This window comes from Trachinotus anak, unplaced genomic scaffold (genome assembly GCF_046630095.1).
Source record: "Trachinotus anak isolate AG129_WGS33_773 ecotype Australia unplaced genomic scaffold, CSIRO_AGI_Tana_v1 ptg000012l, whole genome shotgun sequence".
NCBI classification, from domain to species: domain Eukaryota; kingdom Metazoa; phylum Chordata; class Actinopteri; order Carangiformes; family Carangidae; genus Trachinotus; species Trachinotus anak.
Genome location: NW_027273863.1, coordinates 7,762,667 through 7,786,066, shown reverse-complemented (window position 1 = coordinate 7,786,066; position 23,400 = coordinate 7,762,667). Strand labels below are relative to the sequence as shown.

Below are 23,400 nucleotides of genomic sequence, written 5' to 3'. Positions count from 1 at the left end.
CTTCTGATTTGGACTACAACCATGTTTAGTGAATAAGACAAAAATGAAATGATATTTATTCAAAAGAGAGAATGTGTTTATGTGTGAGAGAGGAACTGGGGTGTTGCAGTTGGTGTTTCTTAATCATTTCAGCACAGCGGTTTAGTCCTGAGACTGTGTGGATACTGTGCATGTCTTTCTCCGAAAAAAAAAAAAATTAAAAATCCAGACATTTCCAGTGAAAGTCTAGAACCACCTCCACTTTGCTTTATTATTTTCTCTGAGAAAACATTTCCTCCACAGCTTTCGCACAGTTGGAGTATTGTTACAGTGACATGAATGCAGCCACAGATACTGTGGAAATCTGTTGGCTTGCTGTGCTGTTCACCTCTGACATATTTGCCCCAGAGTTTACAATTCAACCAAACTACACAGGTCAGGGCATTATTACATTATGTTGCTTGACAGGTCTGGCACCAGGCAGACCACATCAGAGTGTCAAGTCATGATTACACAGATAAAAAAGACTACTCAAATCCATTCTGACTACAGTCTCTATAGTGACTTTACATTCTTGGCCTGTGGTTGCATGAAACTACAACAACGACTTGATGTAAAAAAATGTTGTTGAACTTTCAGAACTATAAATCCTCATCAGTGAGACTGCTGTTTCCAAGAGAAGACAGAATAAATCCCATCATGTCCACTGTTGTGTTCAGCAGGAGATATATTGTAGCTTTGTAAGTGTAGTCTTGGGTACGAACATGCATGTTCTGAACAACAGTAGATTTAAAGGTGTTGTATATCTGGAAAACATTGGGACGGAAAGTGATAGAAAATGTGGGCAAATTATACTATGGGAAAATTATTAAAACCTGAGCTCAGACCACCCAATGTCTGGTTTGCACAAAATACATGTTTGCAGCCGGGAACCAGGTATAAACATATAATTAGTGAAGTTACCCAAAAGAGCAATTATAGGGACAGTAACACAACCTCACCACATCTGTTTTCACTTAATAATCAATAATTAAAAGTGATGGTAAATAAACTGGATTGCAAAACCTAGCATCAAAAAATAAAAAGAACCTCCTGTTTACAAAGATTTACTAATAATTTACCACCAGTGGCGACAGCTTTGCCCCTGCCCACCACAAATGCCCAATCACAGGGGTTGTTGATTTGTCAACCCTGTCTGAGGTTTTCCAAAACTTCCACTTTAAGCTTAGTTGTATAATAAAAACAAAACAAAAAAAGTATAATACTGTACTATATTACATCTGGATATTAGCAGCAGCTTCACTTGTGTGTTGGAAAAGGAGCAGAAATAGTCCCAGACAACTTACCTGGAAAAAGAAACATCAGTGTTTCAGACCTAGTCAGCACACTAATGACCAAACTAAATATTCCCAAACTTCCTTTCCTTTCCTAGAGCTGATATTTTCACAGCTGCTTCATGAAGTAAATGTTATTTTGTGGATTGCTGGGGTCTGAAAGTTACCGGTCATGGGCACACTGGTGTTATGTTTGTTCTCATTTCAAGGTGAGCAAAGGATAAGTGTTGCCAGTCTGTCTGTGACACAAAAGGGGTCATTTAAGGTAACCCTCCGCGAAGAACCCCATGCAGCCTTCTTCCCAAACCACTAGTATGATTATAGTCTTTTGATAGCAATTTAAAAGGCTTGTCTAACGATGTGCTACATAAAATGCAAAAATATCTTCTTTTTTTTATTTAGCTCTCATTATGGATCTAATATTCATATAGGCTTTATTACTATTGGCACATTTAGTATGTCTGATTAACCAGTGGTGGTAAAATTATTCAGATCCTTTACTTAAATAAAGGAGACATTACTACATTCAACAAAGACACTATAAGTCATTCATTCAAGATTGCATTTCAGTAAAAGTATGTAGTATGCAGTACAAATTATTGACAGCATAATGTGATCACTGTATTAAAAGTAAAAGTACAGAGGCAGAATGGCGTTTGTCGCTGTTTTATTTTTTATATAGGATATTATGTCATAGAATCATTTTTACTCATGCATTGATGGATAAGTGGTATGTAAGGGGTCAAAGGTGGAGGTGATATTTAAGTAATATTTATGTAAAGGCTTATTTTACATTCTCTGCGTAAAATTTTATCTAAAAATAAGTAAATCTGTCAAATAAATGTAGAATCCAAAAATAGCTCCCTGTAGGTGCAGTTACGTAGAAGTATTAAGTAGAATAAAATGGAAAGTACCCTCCACCACAAACAGTAACCTTATTTCAACTTACTTCAACTATGGTTTACTTCAACTATGGTTTGTGTTTCATTTCATAGAGAGCAGCTTTGTTTTAATTAAAGCTTTGCTGCTTCAGTATGTTGTCTTGTTTCAGGATAATCGACAATTACCTTTAAATTTGAGTTTTTGTTCATTAAATTTAGTTAAAACGTATGTGGTGAGAAACAATAGCTGGTCAAAAAGTACGTGTCATGTCTACGATCCGAACCATGCAGTTGTCCACCTTCGCACTCAACCGGAAGAGCTGAAAAAAAATCTCGCGATGATATTAATTTGGCGCGGTGAGAGTGACGTCAGCGGCACGTAGGCGCATGCTCAGTATAACTGCAAAAGCATGGTCAAGGGCACACCGTCACCGGCTGAGAGAGAGAGCAGATAGCAGGGAGGCTGCAAGGAACAGACCATCAGCGGCTGTCACAGAAGACCTCGGTCGGTTTGAGCTGTGTTGAAGAGAAGGTGAGAGTTTTATCATTGACTAACAGCTAGCTACAGCGGCTACAGCGGCTCCAGCGGCTCGGGTGAGCCGGAGCAGCGCTCAGTCCTCCTGGAGTGAATTAACATCCACTCTGTCAGGGCTCGGTGGAAGCACATGAGCCCTCGCTTTTCTTTCGAGAGCGTGTTGATAAATGGCGATAATTCTGCATATTTTAATATACCCCTCTTTTAAATGACTTTATTTCAGCCTCTTCATCCTATCGTCTGTGAAATGCTAATGTTGTCTTATGCTAGCAATTCAAAGAAAGCGCAACTCAGAGCGGCACAGGCACATTTTCTCTCTCTGCTTCCTTGTCCTGGGGATATGAGTCAATATCCACGGCGGTGTTGGCTGTCACGTTGCCAGTGCAACAACGGCGCCATAATGAGGAAAGCCTGTTTCACGTCCTGCTTCCCCCGAGGGGTAACGGTGTCAGTAGGTAGACATTACACCACCCTGACCTTGACAGACAGCAGTAGACTGATGCACAGATAAGCTTTACTACAATATACATCGCCCGTCACCTCCAGTCCGGACGGTGATCAAGTTTGTCTAACCAGCTTGTCCACCTGCTCGTTGAGGTGACATAGAAAAACGAGTTGATGGTGGAAGTGGCTCACAGAGAGTTATGTTAACATATGGTGGGACAGGTGCTGCACCTGACTGAGGATGAGCTGACCTTCTTCATGACTCAGACGGTCAACACTGTTCAGACTAGCACCAGGTGAAGTTGACAAGTCTTGACTGTTGGCTGTAGCCTTTCTTGCTACTGAAAAAAGGATCAATTATTGCCATAAATTGCATTTTAGGTCGAATATCGTAAAGCTGCCAGAACCTGTTTTTGGCATAGCACTGTCAAGAGGCAGTTTTTAGTGATAACTGTAAGTAGCATTAGTCATTTGAGTACTGAAATTTTGATAAACCTCCAAGTGGTGGTGTCAACCTCAAAGACATGGACACTGCCATCTGGTGGGACCTTTAGGCATAAAGGTTGAACCTCCTATTGACGAAGTGACTGCCAGAACCTGTTTTTAAGTAAAAAAAAAAAATAAAGCTGATAAGAGGTTATTGTCTCCTCTGCGTACAACAGCATCCAGTGTTACCGCTCACGTCCATAATTCAGAATGTGCTAACTGTTTTAGGAATACTTGTGCACGCCTAATATATGGGATTTTCCTGGCTCAGTGTTGTACTCCTGGCTCATTTTCCCATGAGCTACTTGGAGCTTTTTCCCAGTGTGACTCTCACATGATTTGCCACTGCACAATGACTCCAACGCACCCCTGACCCCTCTCCGCTTTTCCTCTCCCCGCCCCAATGTTCCCTTTTTCTCACCATCTTTATATCACCCACACCTCACTGTTTCTTCTCTTGGCAGTGTTTCTTTGTTCCTACATCTCTTATCTTTTGTGGTCTCTCCAACAAGGACAAAGTTGAAGGAGCAGCAAGAAATCTGTGTAAATGTATTTATTTCATGGAAATGGACCTGATTACTGAAGACATTTGAAATGAAACTCCTAAATAAAGAAGAAAACATATTATCCTTGTTTATAACTGCTATCTTTAACTGTATCAAGTTATGTAATTTTTCAGTTTTTCAGCTATTTTTGTGTGAATTTATTTAAAGTTTAAAAGTAAACAGGTTAATTAGTTATACAATTAATGTCATATGTGTATTGCTGGTGATGCATAGAAGACTGATTATAGGCCACTATATTTTCAACCTTAAGTGTGTGTGTGTTTGTGTGTGTCTGTCTCTGTCTCTGTCTCTCTCTAATACATTGTATTAGAGATTGGTGTGTCTCTGTGCACCTCCAATACTCCAATTTCAAATGATGGTCTTCATACATGGGTGCATGTTCTGCTCAAAAAGATTTAAAACGATGCCCTTTCTCTGAGGGTTTTTTTTTTTTAAATTATTATTTCCTGATGCGCTGTGTATGTTTCCTGTTAAATGATTACTGTCCAGTAGTTATACGGGTTTTCACAGTATGGTGTTTGGATTCATAACTTCAAGGAAAGATCACAGGCGTAGCTTCTTATCAAAACTCTCATGGTAACAGGAAGAAAATGGTTTTATCAGTAAGTAGTCCGTATAACTGCTGTTGGAACGAAGAAGTCATGTCTTCTCAAAAAAAAATAGCATACAATTTTATGAGATGTGGTAGCAGATTACTTCGTGTGATTTGAAGTGTTGCTAAGCAGTTTCTTTTGCAACAACAGCTATGTATATGCATTAACACAACAAGTGCAGGTGTATTATCAGCTTGACCATTTGCTGATGATGGAGTCCTTTAACACCATAATGATAGCTATTATGATGATATCTCTATGGCAGATGTATTTAAGGTTCACAAATTAGTAATAATTATGTCATGTAATATTAAGGTGTACCTTAAGTTGTTAAATGTCTGCATTTTAAAATGCATAACTACATGTGCCTGTCCTCTAACAGTGCATGTTCAGACTTTCCTTGTTGGTTCAAATCAGTCATGTAGTGAATAAGTGTAACTGATTCAATTATTTAATGAGAGAATGGAGTTTTCACCTCCAACGTCCTGGCCCCTCTCAGTGACCCTCAACTGAGTTCACAATAGTGGTGTTGTAATGACCTTCTTGCCACAGCTTTAGTAACTATTTATGGAGCAATGATTTCTTTTTTCAAAGGGATTTCCTCAGTTACAAAGAACTTTATGAGGAAGCTACTCTTGCAACATGTTTGACCCCTGAAACCAGAGAGGAGTTCATCTTTCAAACTGAAAGTGGGATTCAGTCTGTCTGTTTGCAGGCTTGTGCAGTCCTTGAGGTTGAGCTTAAATCATGCTTAATAGCTTTTTACAGCCTTGCATGTTCTTTGCCGTGTTTTTTGGCTTTCTTAGGTGTTCATATAATTTGGTCTGCATTATTGTTAGGGGAAAATCTCATTAGCAGGTGATAATGGCAGGCTGTTCCACGTCTTTTATTTGAACGGCCTTGACAAGTGCATAGTGTACAGATGAACTCAGGGGGCCGTGCTGTCCTGCCCTCTTTTAGCATGGCTGTCTAATAAGCCATGCCTGCTTGTGCTGTTCCCAGAAGGGCGTGACTCACATTTGCCCTTACTATCTCTGCTGCACACACGTTAAGAAAATATTCAATGGAGATACAAGTCATGCCTTTTACTAGTGGTTCAGAGACGGACACAAGCAAATAGACGGTGACGGTGTACATATGTATTCTTGATTTGTGTTTTTATATTGCAAATATCCATAGGTCTCTCAACTAAAAGAGTAGCTAATCCGATTAAAGTATTAGCATTAGGCCTGGTATGTTTGGTATGTAAGATTATAGACATAGCTCTGCCTAACTTGGAGCAATTAGCTTTACAGAGCAGCTAATCCTGTCCTGATACCACTTTTTAAAGTCCATATTAGTCAATACCTTTTGGTGGTGCTCCAAAGCAGGCTATGAATAAGAACATTTGAGGCTGCTAATGTTTGTCTTTGTCCATAAAGTAGTTATCTTAGTTAGTGACCTTCAGAGCTAATGCGGTGCTGCTTTTAGTGAGGTTGTATCACCCCTCAAGGTTACAGACTGACCCAGGGCTGTTTGAGGCCATGCCATGTTCTAAAGTTAGCTGTACCTCATACAGCTAACTATCTAGCCAATGTGTTTTCTGAACTAAGATACTGAATGGCCAGGTTCCACCATGTCTTCACCCTCTGTTGTTTTATTGAAATACATTTGGTTTGAAAGTTTAGGCTTTTTCTCTGTGTTGTCTTGGAAGCGTGCTGTTGGGAGTTCAGCAAGGCCATGCTTTGGCACTGCAAATTAGGCCATGCCTGCCTGCGGGTTTGTGTCACCTTGGCATTTGCCCACACACACTCTCCACACGCAATGTCCAGTTTGGGATCTTGTTCCAATGGCGCTGGTAAATTGGTCTGATTCAGATTTTTATTTTTTCTCTGCTGTTTGGCTGTTCAGCACATGTTGTACTCACTGCAGGCAAGTCTCTTCTTTTAGGTTTTAGCTTACCTACAGAATACATTGAATACAGTGTGTACAAATAAAATTGTGAACTACATTCAACCATGTTTTGAAACGTGGGTTTTGCTTGTGCCTACTGTCAACAAAAGAGTGTTCTCAGTGACTTATTCAGTCCAAAGTTTAACAGGTTTAACTCGTGAAGCCGTATACTTCTCACATAAGTTAACTGTTAAAAGCTGCAGATTAACCTTCTTCAGTGCTTGATAAGACATGGTTTACTTGAGAGGTTTTGTCTGTTTTGTTCTTTTCTGAACGTCAGACAGGGTAGGGGAGGTTATGAGGGCACTCTGTCAAATCATCCTGTCTGCTTGTTAGAACTGAGTTCAGGCTCAGTTAAGATCGTTGCTTATTCCTTAAGAAGTTCGTTGGGTGGCTCTGACATACTGATGGCTCTTAATAGAAACTTTTTTTTTCTTTTCTACTGTATTTCACTGACAAGGGTTAGCTATGATAGTAATTTGCAAATAATTTGGATGCAAAGACCTCATTTGTTTTCATTTGGGTTAACAGGTTTGCTGCAGGCAGGAATTTGGAAATATCACAGGTTGTTTTGCAGCATGCAGTGGTATCGCCACCTCAATGAATTCAAGAATGAGTTTTTAGAAAGCAATGTTTCTTATACATTGATTTATTGGTGGTCGACATTGACCGTCACACAGATTTTTCTTTCAGTTTTTCATTTGCTGTTTCAGTTGGGTAAAATCTTATTTTACTGTAGAGCTGCAAACATTAGTTTGCTCAGCTCCTCCTTAGAAAAAGTAAAGAGAAATCCTGCCACATTAGTGTGCCAGTGGATAGTCTCTTGACCTGAAGGCTACTTGGCAATTAAAATATTTGCAATCAAGCACCTTCATATATGGTGTTATTTATTAATTAAAGAAATCCCATTCATGGTTTCTACATTGCTGTCCAGTGTGTTTTTTCTTTTTTTTCTTTTTGTCTTGTTTTTTTTCTCTTTTGTTAACATCCTTTTGTACAAGCCGCATTAAAATAAAAAAGCACTGAACTTCCCACCATTGTAGTTTTGTTTTTACAGACTAATCACTCAGCAAGTATGTTTTCAATGAAGAAGCTCAGTATGGCAAAACATACGTTCATATCTCTTACATGTTGGATAATCACCCACATTTTATGCTCATTTTATGTATGTTCCATGCGTCCTGCGATCTTAAGCAATACATCCACTAGAGGGCAGGTAAGAGTCGAAAGTTTCCGACAACATACATGGTAATGGTGGAGGAGGTCCAAGCTCTGACCAGCTGTTCCATAGTAAGTTTGTCGCTGTACACGGGCAAATTAACATTGGAGAAAAGTTTAAAATTTCTGACCAACTTGCATAACCTCTTTGCCAAAAGGTTCAGCCATTTTTTAAAAAATTTCCTTGGACATGTCTTGCTGTGTCTATTGGCTACACTACCCCTATGATTTCCAGTGGCACTGCTCAGTTTCATCTGTATCTGTAAGCATTCAGAAAACATGCACAAATACAGACAAATTGAACGCATAGTCTGTAGAGAAGTCCACTATCTTCATATATCTATTTATTCACCTACCATTGCCTTGCACCCCCAAAAATTTCAGGCTATGCAGTGAGTTGGATTCACAAAATTGTCACAATGGTTACTCAAAGGCCAGCATTCAAAAATAGCAGTTGATGCAATGAGGTGACTCTGCAGCATCAGTGTCCAGGTGTCAAATATCAGTGAATCAATAGAAACTTGCAGAGTGGTCAGAAATTCTGTACTTAAGTGCATTTATAATAGAAATGATAATCCTTTTTAATATTTAATAATTAATAGATAAAGTGTACAAGAACTGTGCAGAGAAGCATCATTTATGAAAGTAAACTAGTTGTGATTAGTTATCAAACACATGCTTTGTAATATAGAGTTGTTTACCCTTCTGACCATCCATAGATAAAACTCCTTACAGAGCAGGCCTCTCCTGAGGACTATCGCATGCATGGCTCTTATTCCACAAGTCGTGCATTACAGTGTTAAAGAAAATATACAGAAGACTTGCATTTCAGCTCTTGTTCTTCTGTTAAATTGAAACCTTGCTTTGTTTGGCTTGTGGTTTGAACTGAAGCTTGTGGGAAGCTAGTTATGCTGTTATTGTATTCTTCTGGCGATGGAGTTCACATGGAGGCATGGAGTCTGTGTTGACCTGTGCAGGACACTGGTCTTTTGTGCCTAGAAACAGTGCTGCCTTTCTAGTTAGTAGCAAAGGAAGCCCCATGCATGTTTGGACAAGAGGTGGGACGTGTTCTCTGAACACCCCATTATTCCCACAAATGAAACAGTTACACAATGTGTACAGAAATAAAGTCTCTTAAGTGTGAACACTTATTCCTTGTAGACTTGCAGGTGGCTGTTTAAAAGTCTTTAGTTTAGTTCTGACTTTTTTGTTTGCTTTCCTTTTCAGCATCCTGTGAAGCAGCAATGGACCAAGCAAGGTCAACCATATCCAAAATTGTGAGTATTGTAACTATTATTATAATCTAAATATGAAAACAACAAGATTTGCTTTTAATGAATTATCCCTCCACCATAGGATGTTATTATTACAAACTCTAAAATTCCTGTTATTATAAATAGCCATGTTGCATAATTGAAGGTGTCTCTTTTAATATTGGAACAAATCCTTTCATTCAGCACCATGTTGAATAATAACTTGGCAGAGGAACTTGATGTTTAAGATGATACTGACTGACTTTGAACTTCATAGTATTTTCAAAGCATTTTCATTCTTAGAACTGACTAAAAGTGATTTAAAACATTTACTGCATCTAAATAAATGTAAATAGGTCTTAAGCTTTCCAACTTATATAACATGTATGCATGCAGAATACTCAGGTATAGATTAAATTGTGCAGATATTGCCTTTATAGTAGGCAATATCTGCACGCAAGACTATCTGTCTAAATTAACATTTTATTTTTTTATATTTTTTTTATAACTTGAGTAAATCCACTAAACTATTTTCAGCTAAGTACATTGTGTACATCTAATAATATTGATAATAAAAAACAAAAAACAACTCATGCCAATATAAACTCAAAAAATATCCCTGCAGTAAGTAACATAAATCAAGATACATTACAATGTCAAACAAGAGCACAACAGATAACACTTAGTTGCAGCTTTGTTGAAGCTGTCACAGAAAGTTGACTGAATGACTTAAATGAACACCACGCAGTAACTTTTTTTGTGTCAGATTTGAACACAAATGGCTGTATAAACATAGTTCAACTTCTTAAATATTTTTTACATTTTCCTGACCCACCACAAGCCCTTCGTGTCAACATTTGCCACAGCCGTTCTTGTTCTGCCTTCTGCCTTTTACGCCATCCCAAATCTGGATTGTCTGTGTAAAAGGGAGAGCTGGCATGACGACTGCTCAAAACGAAGGGTGTTCCTAATGGCAATAGAGCAGGACATCTATATTAAAGGGGCTTCATGCCAGAGGAGGAAATGGGATTTTCAACAACCTGAATGTCAAAAGTAGCCCTTACTACTGATCAAATAAGCATTAACAAAGGGTTTATTAGCTACAACCAATAAACTCTTTTATCTTAAGTGTGGCTTATAGAATTGTACTAAAGACTAGGTTGCTGATTTTGGAACATCTTGAGGATGAACTTCCGTTAAACATTCACATCCATAATACAAATTTGTCATCTGAAGCAAATCAAAATTGGACTAAAACAATTTGGTCAAAATCCCACTGCTCAGAGTCCAGCCTATGTCCTGCAATCAGCAAAAAAAAATATTGCTTGGTTGATAATAAAACCATATTTTCTCCTGATCCTTGCATTTTTCTGCCATTAGTTTAATGGGGAGCCACACTCCTACACACGGTTCAACTTGACACAGAACATGGAAGGTGACAATAGCCACGTGGAGATGAAGCTGTCGTCTGACGTGGATGAGGAAGTTGGGGGAAATGGAGTGGGAGACCATCTCAATCATAACTCCGTCCGCAAACCATATGTGGCTCAAAGGGTTGGACGCACACCCAAGAACCTCTGTTTCATGGCAGCCGCAACCCTCCTCATCTTTATCATTGGTAAGAGGGGTCGTTGAATGAAGGAACTGCGTTTCTATTGAAAGTGTATCACATTAAAACAACATTGCAAAGTTCCACAAAGATCAATCTCAGGACCACTACTTTTCTGTATTGATATCAAATTGTACTGATATTGCCATAAGGAGAGACAGTATGTCTTTCTTCACCTATGCTGATGACTCAGCTCTATGTGGTTGTTTTTCCTGATGATAAAGAAACAATTTGTGCTTTGGTTTTATTTTTTTTTTTTGTTTTTTCCCTCCCCTCAGTCATTTTAATGGTTACTGCCTGTTTGTGGTTGTTCCTTATTTGAAACCACCACTTCTTTCAGGGTACTTGATTGGCTACTTGGTCCATCGAAAGAAGGACTTGGCTCCCAACTCTGCAGCTTCCATGCTCCCATTTGAACAACCTGTTCTCCACGAGACCGGTGCTGCCCCCCTTATGGACTGGGATGATGTCAAAAAGCTTTTGGCTGAAAAACTCAGTGCAGCCAAATTTGAACCTGTCTTGAGGTAAATCTTAACCCCACACTCTGTAAAGTCTGCTGTGAGGCAGTGTTGACTTCTTTCTAAAATGGCTGTTCTTTGGAAATTTGTGTTACATCGTATTCATTGATTCTTGTTTTCGCACCTCCAGTTTTCTTTTCACCTCATGTTTTTTGCTTCCTCTTATAACAGTGAGTTTACCAGTACCAGTCATCAGGCTGGTTCTCCTGGTGATGAAGATCTGGCGAACAAGGTGGTCAAGAAGTTAAAAGAATACGGCATGAACACCTGGACTGATGAGCACTTTGTTAAGGTTCAGGACCCCCCAGCGTCTGGCTCCAACAGAGTTGTTTTCAAAAATGGGAAGGAGGAGCGTCCAAATGGATTCCTGTCCTATAGTGCGAGTGGAACAGTGATGGTAATCTACAAGCTAAATTAAGTTTATTAATTAATATTAATTAATAATAATTTATTAAAATATTTATTTTAATAACTATTTATTTTATTTATTGAAATAAATAAATAAATAAAATTAATTATTATTAATTATTTATTTATTTTTTTCCCAGGGTGGTGCTGTATATGCACACTATGGGCAGGAAAGGGACTTGATGTTGCTGCAGAACAAGAACATCAACCTGAGTGGCAGGGTCGTGCTGGTTAGAGCTGGTAGGATCAGTTTTGCTGAGAAGGTGGGTGGTTTAAGTAAGAAATATGATTTCTAATATTATATTATTACAAACTTAGTTCTTTTTTTCCCCTCAGTTACTCTAAAGTATGGAATTTTGAACTTTGCTGTTATCTTTTTTCTTACAGGTAGCCAATGCTGCCAAAATGAATGCCTCTGCTGTGTTGATCTATGCAGACCCCACTGATTACTCTATTGGAGACACCACTCAGCTCTTTGGACATGTGAGTGTGGACAGTTTAGAAGCATGTAGAAGTTAAAGCCCACTGGAGTTTCTTCTTTAGAGACATACTCAGTTTTTTTTCTGTGTGCTTAGGATACTAAATACAATTTAAAAAAAAAAAAAAAAAAAAAAAAAAAAAAAAAAAAAAAAAAAAAAATTCTTTGTGTTTTGTGCTCCAATAGCATATAAGCACAAGGGGAGTATAAATTCCTGATGGTGATTTGACATTAGTCTACCACTGGTGGCAGTTACTTGCTTTTAAGCTAATAACTGGTTTTAATAAATGTAGCAGTGCCAGCAAAAGACAAGGAGATTCCACCATATGTGGGACATTTGAACTCATGGTCAGGTTCATGACGTTTGAGACTTCTGGTTTGTGACTTGGAGCATTATCATGCTAGAAGTAGCCATTAGAGGAGAGTAAATTGTGACCATAAAGGCATTCACATAGTCAGAAACAATACTCAGGCTGCGTCATTTGATCCCTTGGATTTATTGGTATTCAATATGATATTTATTGGTATTACATGTTAAGAAAACGTTCCACATATCATTTCATCATGACCACTACCAGCCTGGAGTGTTGACACAAGACAGTTGGGGTCCTTGGATTCATGCATTTCATGCTGCGTGCATCAGCAGAAATCTCTTCATCAGACCAGGCTAGGTGTTTCCAGTCTTGGAAGCAATCTGTTGTCAACTCATATCTGCTGCTCAAACTTCATAAGACTTCTTTCTGTCTATCACAGGTCCACATGGGTTCAGGGGATCCCTACACCCCAGGCTTCCCCTCCTTCAACCACACCCAGTTTCCTCCTGTGCAGTCTTCAGGTCTACCAACAATCTTGGCTCAGACCATCACAACAGCCATGGCAACCAACATTCTGAGGTGAGGCTCAGACACACTGTGTGCCATCAGAAATGATGCTCTTAAAAAGATAGACATAAAAGCTCATAGTAAATATGGTGCCTAACTTCAAATATTCACCTTGCATTCTAATTATCTGCTATAGGTGTCTCTGTAGCAGCTTACATAATGTTTATTATCTGTGTCCAACAGGCAGCTGGGTGGTCCGACTGCACCGTCAGAATGGGGACTCTACCACAAACTGGGAGAAGACGCAGATGTTATCACTGTGGAGGTCAACAACGTTCTTACTGAGAAAAGGATACATAATGTCTTTGGCGTCATCAAAGGCTTTGTGGATGCAGGTACAATGAGATGCTTACTTAACAAGAGAGATACTGTGATCAGGAAGTCAGTTTACTGAAAATAATGTGAGTGATGAGTGTGTTTTCATTGCCTTTTTAAATTTTAGATCGATATGTGGTTATCGGTGCCCAGAGAGACGCATGGGGCCCAGGTTTTGCAGCATCAACCGTTGGCACCAGCGTCCTCGTTGAACTGGCTCGTTCCATCTCAGACATGGTGAAGAATGGTAAGTCGCAGATGACAGCCACTGTTCAGTTTTGAATGTGAAATAGTGTGAAAAGATTTGGACTGAAATAATATTGTTAGAATGGATGTACACTTTATATTCGTATCAGATCCAGACTCATGTATGTCCAGGAGGAGCTAAAGAAACTAGTCATGCCTAATCAAAATCTGAGTATTTACTGTTTTTTTTAATATGTATTTATCCATTTATCCACTTCAACAGATGGTTTCAAGCCAAGGAGGTCGATTGTGTTTGCTAGCTGGAGTGCTGGAGAATATGGGAGCGTTGGCGCCACCGAGTGGTTGGAGGTGAGAATTACACAATACATTTCGTAATACAAGATTTTCTTCATCAGCAGCTTTAATGGAGTAATAATTGTACTGATTGGTGTTTGTACTCTTTCTTCATTTTATCTTTTGCTTGACTAGGGTTATCTGTCTTCTCTGAGCATGAAAGCCTTCTCCTACGTCAACCTGGATGGTGTTGTAACAGGTATTTACTGTCATGATTCGAAGCATCTTGGACATCTTGTCTACAGGTTTCTTGCTAAACTTTAGTTTAGGTTATCAAATATGTTAAGTTACTATAACTGATATTGATTTACAGAACAACAATGTATTAAATGACAATGTGGTGTTAAATGATTCGTTTGAGATGAACCTATGGAGAGGTATCACTCCAATCTGCAGCTCCTCTCCACTTTTATAACGAGTTTCAGTTTGTTTTGGGTGGCAGCAGGCAGCTGCTCAAGTGAAAAAGCTGTAAAACCCCATCGTACAGTCCCTGCTCGATATCAAAGGGCAAACAGACAGTTACAGACCAGCTGCTGAATGTAGTGGAACCATGTTGTGTTCATTACTTGTTTCTGTTGTCCCCAAGACATCAAAACAACCTGTTATTGCAGGTTTAATACTTTCCCATATTTACAGTATGACAGTATGGGATTTTCAGAATGACTGAATGTGAGTCTTCTTCTCCAGGTCGCAGTGGATTTAAAGTAGCAGGCAGTCCTTTGATGCACAGTCTGATCGAGAACACTCTGCAAGAGGTAAACCCACAGCAGGAGGACTTTGAGTGAATCAGATGTTGAGGCGCTTTGAATAGAAGCCTGTAGTATTGTTAGTAATGCAACCATTTGTCAATTTGTTCTCTAATTTTCAGAATTCTAAGGTAACGTATATGATTGTTTTGTCCTCAGGTGAACTTCATGAAGGGTCAGTCTCTCTCTTCTCAGTTTGGAAGAGGCAACTGGGAATCAGAGATGTAAGTCTGACCAGGCTGTTGCATTTTCATCCACAATGCCAGTGTTGATACATCTCTGATGATGAAAACTTTCTTAGCATCACATCTAGAACTGGAATGTGTGGGCTGTCATACTCACGTTTGGCAAATGTTCACTACTTAATAATCTTTTTCACTGTTTATTTTCCAGGTTGGAGCCTCTGAAGTTGGATAATGCTGCATATCCTTTCCTGGCCTTCTCTGGCATCCCCTCAGTCTCATTTAGATTCACCTCTGGTAACTCAGTAAGTCAACCTGAAGTACCAAAAACAGAATAATATTTTTGAACCATAACCTAGGACACCGTTGAACCATTATGTCATAGTATTGTACTGTAATAAATATATTTTCAGTATATAGTATACAGTATATCTGTAATGTATTGTAGTTTTATAATGGCAAAAATTGACTGTTTTGGTTGAATTGTACATGTAAAAGCCAAACTAGGGGCAGGAGTCGGAAATTAGCAACAGCTATAAACTCTTTGTGCAGTACATTAGTTTCATACTTTGTTCTGGAGCCATGTTAAATTGCATTCTCCCTACGTCCCAGGACTACCAGTACTTTGGCACAATGCTGGACACCCGTGAAAAGCTGAACTCTGCCACAGCCAACCAGGTTCCTCAACTGGCTGTAACATCGGCCCAGTTCGCAGGTCACATAGCGCTGAGGCTGGTCCATGATCATCTGTTGCACATGGACCTGGGGAAGTACGAGAAGGTCATACGTACTCATGTGGCTCACATCAATGTTAAAGTCAAGAATGTTCAGAGGGTGAGTGGCCAAGTATGATCTTGCAAACTAAATTGGATTTATCTTCAATTTCAAGTTTAAAGTAGCCAGTCTGTCTTTTTTTAGTGTCATTTAATTTGTCATTTTTTTCCGACTGCTGTCTTGACTATGTAACTGAAATGTGCCTTGAAGATGCACATCCTTTTAATCTTGTTTATTCAGAGTCTCAGTTTGTTTGTGTGGGTGCTATGTGTGTTTCCAGATGAAGCCCCAGCTGTTGCCCAAGGCCCTGACAGTGCAGTGGCTGATCTCAGCCTATGGCTCCTACAGCCGTGCCTCTCGCAGCCTGGCAACAGAAATCCAGAACAGTGACCTGGAGGACATCGAGATGTGCCGCATCATCAATGACCGCATCATGACAGTAAGATCCCTACAGTTTAGGGCTCAATATTTTCTGGAAATGCAACCCTCAGCATGTCTGAATAGTGCTGTATCTTTAGAAATGTATTATCAGGGTTTATGATCTTTTGGATTCCTACAGTCTAGCTTAAAAAAAAAAAGAGTGCATTTAAAGTTGCATTTAGGAAGAAAAATGCTGTCATTGACATTGTCATTGAGGTTTTAGAGAAAAAGGGATCAGTGAATATTTTATTTGCTGTCCACAGGTAACAACTAATACTACAACTAATAGGCTCCTACTTCTGATGGACAAGAAAGCTAAAAAAACACATTTTGTTTGAAGATACTTCTGTAGTCCCTGCATGTTCTGTGAGGATTATCCAAATGGAGATTATTGTATTGACATTTTTCCAAAGTATTATAGTGTGAAATGTCCAACCTACAAAGGCATAGCATTAAAAAATGACTCTTTTTTTTTTTTTTTTTTTTTTTGTAAATCTTCTCTCCTTCATCCCGTGTTTCTCCTCTTGTTTCTGTAGGTGGAACGAAACTTCCTGTCACCCTACGTGTCTCCCCAAGATAGTCCTTTCCGTCACATCCTGCTGGGCTCCGGTCCCCACACTCTCACAGCCCTGTCCAACCATCTTGAAGCACTCAGGGCCGACAACCCCGAGGCTGACGCTGACTTGTTCCGCAACCAGTTTGCCCTGGCGACCTGGACCATTCAGGGCTGTGCCAACTCACTTGCAGGGGACATCTGGTCCTTGGATAATGAAATCTAAAAAAATGTTCCCCTCTTCCCTCCCCTGTTCATGGTTTGGCCCTCTTATCACAACTGGCGGTGTGAAAACCAGTAGACTGTTACAGTTCACCAACAGTCAGAGTTACTCATTTTTAAATTGACCTGATTTAGGAAGTGATAGAAGTGGAGCTGATTCTAAATGGATACCAGCATCCCATCATCTGTAATTCTCCATAAAGCCAACCATTAATGACAAAATGTGTATAAGCCTTCCGCCTTAACAAAATTCAATGGGTCGTTCTCCTTTTCCCACTTTGGAAAGAGAAATTGTTTCATTTTAACATGTGGTACTTAAATACCACAATCTTGAACACTCTGGTGCTTGTAACAACTACCTTTAAATGCCCTGTGTTATGTGGCAGTACTATATAAATTGGTGTTACCATTTGCATGAAAAGGATGTAGTGATAGTAACGCATTTTTCAGCACAGTATCAGGTCACACAGGAACGACTGTGTTTGCCAGCTCAGAGGTTAACACAACAGAAAAGGGCAGTACAATATAATAAGCTAATGATTTCCATTTGTTTACCATAATAAGTACAATTCACAACTGCTGGTATTTCCACTGCTGCTGTAGCCTCATGTTGAAACCTGAGCTGGTTTGTGTTGGTAGCTATAATTTCATACTGTGCTGAAATCTGATACTCAACTCTTCGTCAGAGATTCAAACGTTGCTGAAAAGGAATGAAGATTAATTTACAATAACACAGCACAGGACACCTAGAAGTAGATTTGAGACAATCAGCTGTTGTTCCTGGCACTGTCCAACACTCAAGCTGCATTCTTTAAAGGCAAGTCCTACTTACATGCAACAATTCAAAAAAAAAAAAAAAAAAAAAAGATATTGATGATGATCTGAAGTTGTTACTTATCGGAATCGTCCACCTCTTGACATGAGAGCAAATCTGCCTTTCAGAAACCCAAGGGAGAAGGTCTCCAACCATGTGGCACTGAAGCAACAAACCGTACATCTATTTATTGTGTTATTTATTTATCAGTGGCAGGGTTCACTATAAATAGTTTTTTTTTAATCGCCTTTTATAAAAAAAAAAAAAGTAATTATCGGGAGCAGTGCCTTCCATAATTATGACAGTTATACTGTCGAAATGACAAAAGCAGCATCTGCTAACAGAAGTGTACATGTTGACCGACGGCCAGTACTGCACACAGAACCACTCAGCTCCGAGGTCAAAGTGTTTTCCACATAACTGACACTGGACTGGTCTCTTAGCAAGGCCAGATCACATATCACACTTGACAGTATTTCCTGAACATCTCTGGATGTGTGCTCAGCACTGGCTCTTTGGTTCATGTCCACTTCTCATCCTGACAACATTATCGGGAGCAGTGTCTTCCATAATGTGAAAAAAGAAGGTAGTTTTTGCCTACCACTGTGTCTGTATCGGAGGCAGTGCCCTCCATATTTCACTGTAGGGGTGGATGTTTTTATTATCGGGAACAGTGTTTCCCATAATGTTTGTATATATACAGTACATTGCTACACAACGCACATGTTGCCTGCATCTTTAGATCCCTTCTATGATGTTTCCATGCTAATGTACCTCTGTAGTTTCTTCTCGGACTGATTGCAGCCTACAGCTTCTGCTCACTAATCTGAGCGATAGTGATGAGATTTAACATCAGCTCTTATGAAAACATTTCTGATCTGTCCCTATAAGTAGGTTAAACAGTGTGACTTTAAACTGTTCTGGGTTTCCTTAGACAAATTACTTGTCTTTTCTTTTGGTTGCATATGGAACTGATATGGAAAGCACTGCATTATTAATTAAAAATAAAAAGATATAGAAGGGTTCCAGCTTTAAAGAAATCATGACACAAACATGTTGGGACCACTGTGGTTACAGTGGTGTGGTTCAGTATTTCCAGAAAACACGACCTCTCTGCAACATGTGTGTTTTTAGTGATTCGGTCAGTGTGAAAGTACATTCTGCCTTCTATTTTGATGTGCTCATTCATTCTTGTTAAGAGATTTCCTTTTGCCTTTTTGTTTTGCGACTGTATCAAAGAACTGCGTTTCTATATACAGTACTGACAGGACTTTTGGAGGATGTATATTTGGCTTCTTTTGTTTAGTTTTGACATTTCTGTATTTTTTATTTTTTTTTTCCCCCCACTGTTTTCTGCTAGAATCTAAAGTTACTGGTGTAAGTTCCTGTTATACTACAACACATTTTAGATGAAGTTACAGGACAGATGAAAATTGTGACAATGAAAGGAAAAAAAATCAGTGTAAATGGGTTTTAAAATTACACTGTGAATGTTATAGTAGTTGACCTGGTCCTCAGTTCTGTAGCTAATCTGCTCTCTAGGTCTGGTCAGAATGTCATTCATTGTTTTCAAATGTTTTATTATTGGAACCACCTGATGTTATGTCAATGTGAAAAAACATGAAGTGCTTTGGTTCAGAAGCAATTTGAAAATCACCTGTTAGCCATTCATAGCTTGAGAGATAAATCTGATCTGCTGGGCTATAATGAGGGTACATTTCTAATATTGGCAACTTGCTGACCAAACAAATCTGCAATCTTTACTAGGATGATGGAGACAGGTGGACAAAATTTGTCTTTATTTATTTGAGGGTATTCAAAATTCTTATGTTTATAAAGAATGAGTTTGGAAATTGAGCATTTTTCCCTTCAAACTTTACACAAGTTTGCTTAGCTTTGTTTTTGTTTTTTTGCTGCAATAAACTTTCACATCACAACCTTTGAGCCATTGTTTGATTATTAATTCACATATAAGTATCTATTTAATTACTGGCATGAGCAGTTCTGCTTACAACAAACAAATCACTTATAATTCAATAGAATAGAGAATACCATTGTAAAGCCATTCTGAACTGTAATACTCCACAACAAAACACTGAAGCCTAATTTCTACCCGTGTTGATAGTTAATACTCTTTATGATTCAGCATTGGTGGCAGTGTCATCAGTGCAGACCACCTTGGGAGGCACAAAACATGTCAAAGAAAAAAGATGTGACAGTGTTTGACCAGATGATGGAGACAAAGTAAACCATTTGCTTTTATTCAGTTTTCAGCTCTCCCACTGTGATCTGTACCCACTCAGTAGCAGTATGTGATTTGACCTCCAATGATTAAAGGAACCATTGGAGCTGGTTAACATCTCTGAAACTAAGGTTGAATTGTTTGGGAAGAACATGCAGCACTGTGTATGGAGTAAAAAGGACACTGCATACCAACATGAAAACATCCCAAAGGTGAAGTACGGCAGAGGGAGCATCATAGTCAGGGGGCTTTGCTGCCTCTGAGTCTGGATGGCCCATCATCATCGAGGGGAAAATTAATTCCCAAGTTTATCAAGGCCTATTTCAGGATAATGTCCGGGTGACTGTCCACCTGCTGAAACTGTCAAATGAAAGTCAGTTGACAGATGTTGCGTTTGCTGTACTTGCGGATCATCATTCTAACACGAGGGTGTATTTATTGTTTCAGTGTGACTGGCAACAGATGAGTGAAAAAAGCTTGATTGAAGACAAAGAGATGTATGAGCTTTGTTTGTATAAATCCTACAGCTGCTGTTGGGTGGACGGCTGGGAAGCAAAATCAATTCAAAATTCAACTCAAGTTGAATAAAACATAGTTTTACCAGTGTACCATGGCACTAAACATGCTGGCCAGAGCTGGATTTGATCTCGTGTACAGTTACTGTATGTAGTTTTAAGTAAACAGTACATTTTCTATGGCCTTCAAAATAAAGGTCTGCTTCCCCATTGCAGGTGTGTGTATTGTGGTTGTGTTGGACAGCCTGCGTCAGCAGCTGCAGAATCATGGTTTCCAGTTAGAAAGAATTGGGTTTTGTGGTTGGATGCCTCTGCCAAATTGTTACAGTTTACATCCTGTGCAGCCTCGAATGTAGTGAAGACTTTGACAGAATTTAATGAAAGGCATTAATGGTATGTGATGGATACAAGGACGGACAACTCAAAGACATCTGTTTGCCAGTGCGGAGGCATAAAACCCCCCCGAGACCAAACATGAAAACTGAATTCACTGAGACTCTGAGCTAAACATAAACCAGATGGATGAACCTTAGCCCATGAACATCTACTCTGCTCGGGCTTTTATCAGATGACTGTCACAATGAGGCTTTTTTAAAGGTGTGAAACCTTAAAACTGATTCATGTTTTAAGTATCAGGAAGACAGAAATGAAGAATACAACACACACTACAATACAATTATTTTCAACTTTTTTTTCACTCTATATTGTGTTTTTGCAGTGGTAGAGTGTTTCATCTTCCAGTGGTTAATCCAGTGGTTCACATTTCGTCTTAAATACAATAACACACAACAGCCTGAGACTCGCCTGCAGTTTCAGAAGCACCTGGTAATTTAGAAGAATAAAGAGATTGTCAAACCGTCTTGGGAGGAAGACAAAGAATAAAAACAAATCTCTTTCACCTGTCTTTTGGGAATAATGTAATGGGCAATATACTGTAAGTGAATGTATACAACGTAAGGTATCATTAACAGGCTTGCTTTATCAGATCCTACAACACAAGAGTTTATCCATAAATGATTTTAAGTCCAGCTGTGGTTACTGTGAGACCACCATCATTTGCTTTTCTCAAAGAGAGAATCACCATAACTGAGTTTACATTCTGCAAAGCCTGATCTCATCCTTGTCTTTACCACAGAAACACACTGGAGCGGTAAAACAGTTTTTAGTGGGATTGAGCAGCATCATGAGAAACGGAAGACATATGTCTCTCTCATACAGTCCTGAGCTCCACCAAGAAACCTAAGATAGATAAGGGTGGGGTTCATTAGCAGGTGTATGGTTTGACTACATTAGCGCAAAGCTCTTGATTTTATCCTGTGAAAAGAATACACATAACACCCTCCCTATGATGTGTTTAACTTCCTTGTGTCTGTGTAGTAATTCGTGGTTAATGATGAGAATGTAAGAAGGAACAAGATTACACAATCACACTGGCAGCTTGGTGCCACTCTGCTTAGGCTCATTCTAACAAACAATCACCTGGCTAACATACTGATGTTTAGGAAGTTAAATCTTAGTTTAACCTGTTAGCGTGCAAACATTTAATTAACTCTTCAGCCAATCCATCATAAACCAAAGTTTTGCACAAATGGAAAATTGAACCTGATGGTGCCAGATAAAAAGTCCTGGGATCATCAAAGTCATTAGGATCTCCAGAGACCTTAAACACCACAGGCAGGGGCAGCCCTGTAGTCGAGTGGTCAGGGCGCGTACCATGCTGAGCGCAAGACGCTCTTAGCAGGCAGTCACTGGTTCGACTCCCGACCGGTCCAACACTTCCCTGCATGTCATTCCCCTCTCTCTATCCCCTTTCCTGTCAGTCTCCACTAAGCTATAATAAAGGCATAAAAAGCCAAAAAAAATAATTAAAAAAAAACCCAAAACACCACAGGCAACCTCAAATTTACTTTGACTCCAGACTTGATTGGAAAGACTTGAGGCTTATTTGTAACTTGCAAAACGGTGACTTGGTTTTATGTCTGGCAGATATTATACAACTTACAAGGAGGTGAAGAATTCATCTGAAGTTGCTGCTACCAAAATGTAGAATTAATGATATTCATTCACAAAAGAGGAACAGGAACTGAGATTGCATGTTAGAAAAAAAAAATCTAGACATTACCATTGAAAGTCCATTTCCTTTTTGTACAGTTGGAGTATTGTTACAGTGACATGAATGCAGCTACAGATACTGGAAATCTGTTGGCTTGCTGTGCTGTTCACCTCTGACATATTTGCCCCAGAGTTTACAATTCAACCAAACTACACAGGTCAGGGCATTATTACATTATGTTGCTTGACAGATCTGGCACCAGGCAGACCACATCAGAGTGTCAAGTCATGATTACACAGATAAAAAAGACTACTCAAATCCATTCTGACTACAGTCTCTATAGTGACTTTACATTCTTGGCCTGTGGTTGCATGAAACTACAACAACGACTTGATGTAAAAAAATGTTGTTGAACTTTCAGAACTATAAATCCTCATCAGTGAGACTGCTGTTTCCAAGAGAAGACAGAATAAATCCCATCATGTCCACTGTTGTGTTCAGCAGGAGATATATTGTAGCTTTGTAAGTGTAGTCTTGGGTACGAACATGCATGTTCTGAACAACAGTAGATTTAAAGGTGTTGTATATGTGGAAAACATGGGTTTCCTAAGTAGCATCAGCTCCTCTTTTATGTCACTTAAGATTTCAAATCAGTGACAGAAAGTGATACCAAAAATTATATGGTGGGAAAATATTCAAACCTGAGCTCAGACCACCTAATGTCTGGTTTGCACAAAATACATGTTTGCAGCTGGGAACCAGGTATAAACATATTGATATAGGGAGCTGGTTCACCTGCACTGGGGTTGGAGAGAGGCGAGTGTGGGTAGTCGCAATTTTTTGTTGACCGCTTTTGTTCAGTTTGTTGTTTAGTTACACGCCACCAGCGTGCACGTTTTCCATCTTTTA

At 39.2% G+C, this 23,400-nt stretch overlaps 1 protein-coding gene across 1 annotated transcript; it reads left to right on the top strand.

The window, feature by feature from the left end:
* Positions 1-2,594: 2,594 nt before the first annotated feature.
* Positions 2,595-19,618, top strand: LOC139628632 (transferrin receptor protein 1-like). Its single transcript, XM_071490492.1, has 18 exons — positions 2,595-2,726; positions 9,196-9,245; positions 10,602-10,839; positions 11,171-11,354; positions 11,520-11,745; positions 11,897-12,019; positions 12,144-12,239; positions 12,988-13,127; positions 13,299-13,450; positions 13,558-13,677; positions 13,900-13,985; positions 14,106-14,169; positions 14,658-14,725; positions 14,876-14,940; positions 15,110-15,203; positions 15,511-15,732; positions 15,953-16,111; positions 16,629-19,618. The coding sequence occupies exons 2-18, from the start codon at positions 9,213-9,215 to the stop codon at positions 16,869-16,871; spliced, it is 2,313 nt and encodes a 770-aa protein (XP_071346593.1). The 5' UTR covers positions 2,595-2,726; positions 9,196-9,212; the 3' UTR covers positions 16,872-19,618.
* The last annotated feature ends 3,782 nt before the right edge of the window (positions 19,619-23,400 follow it).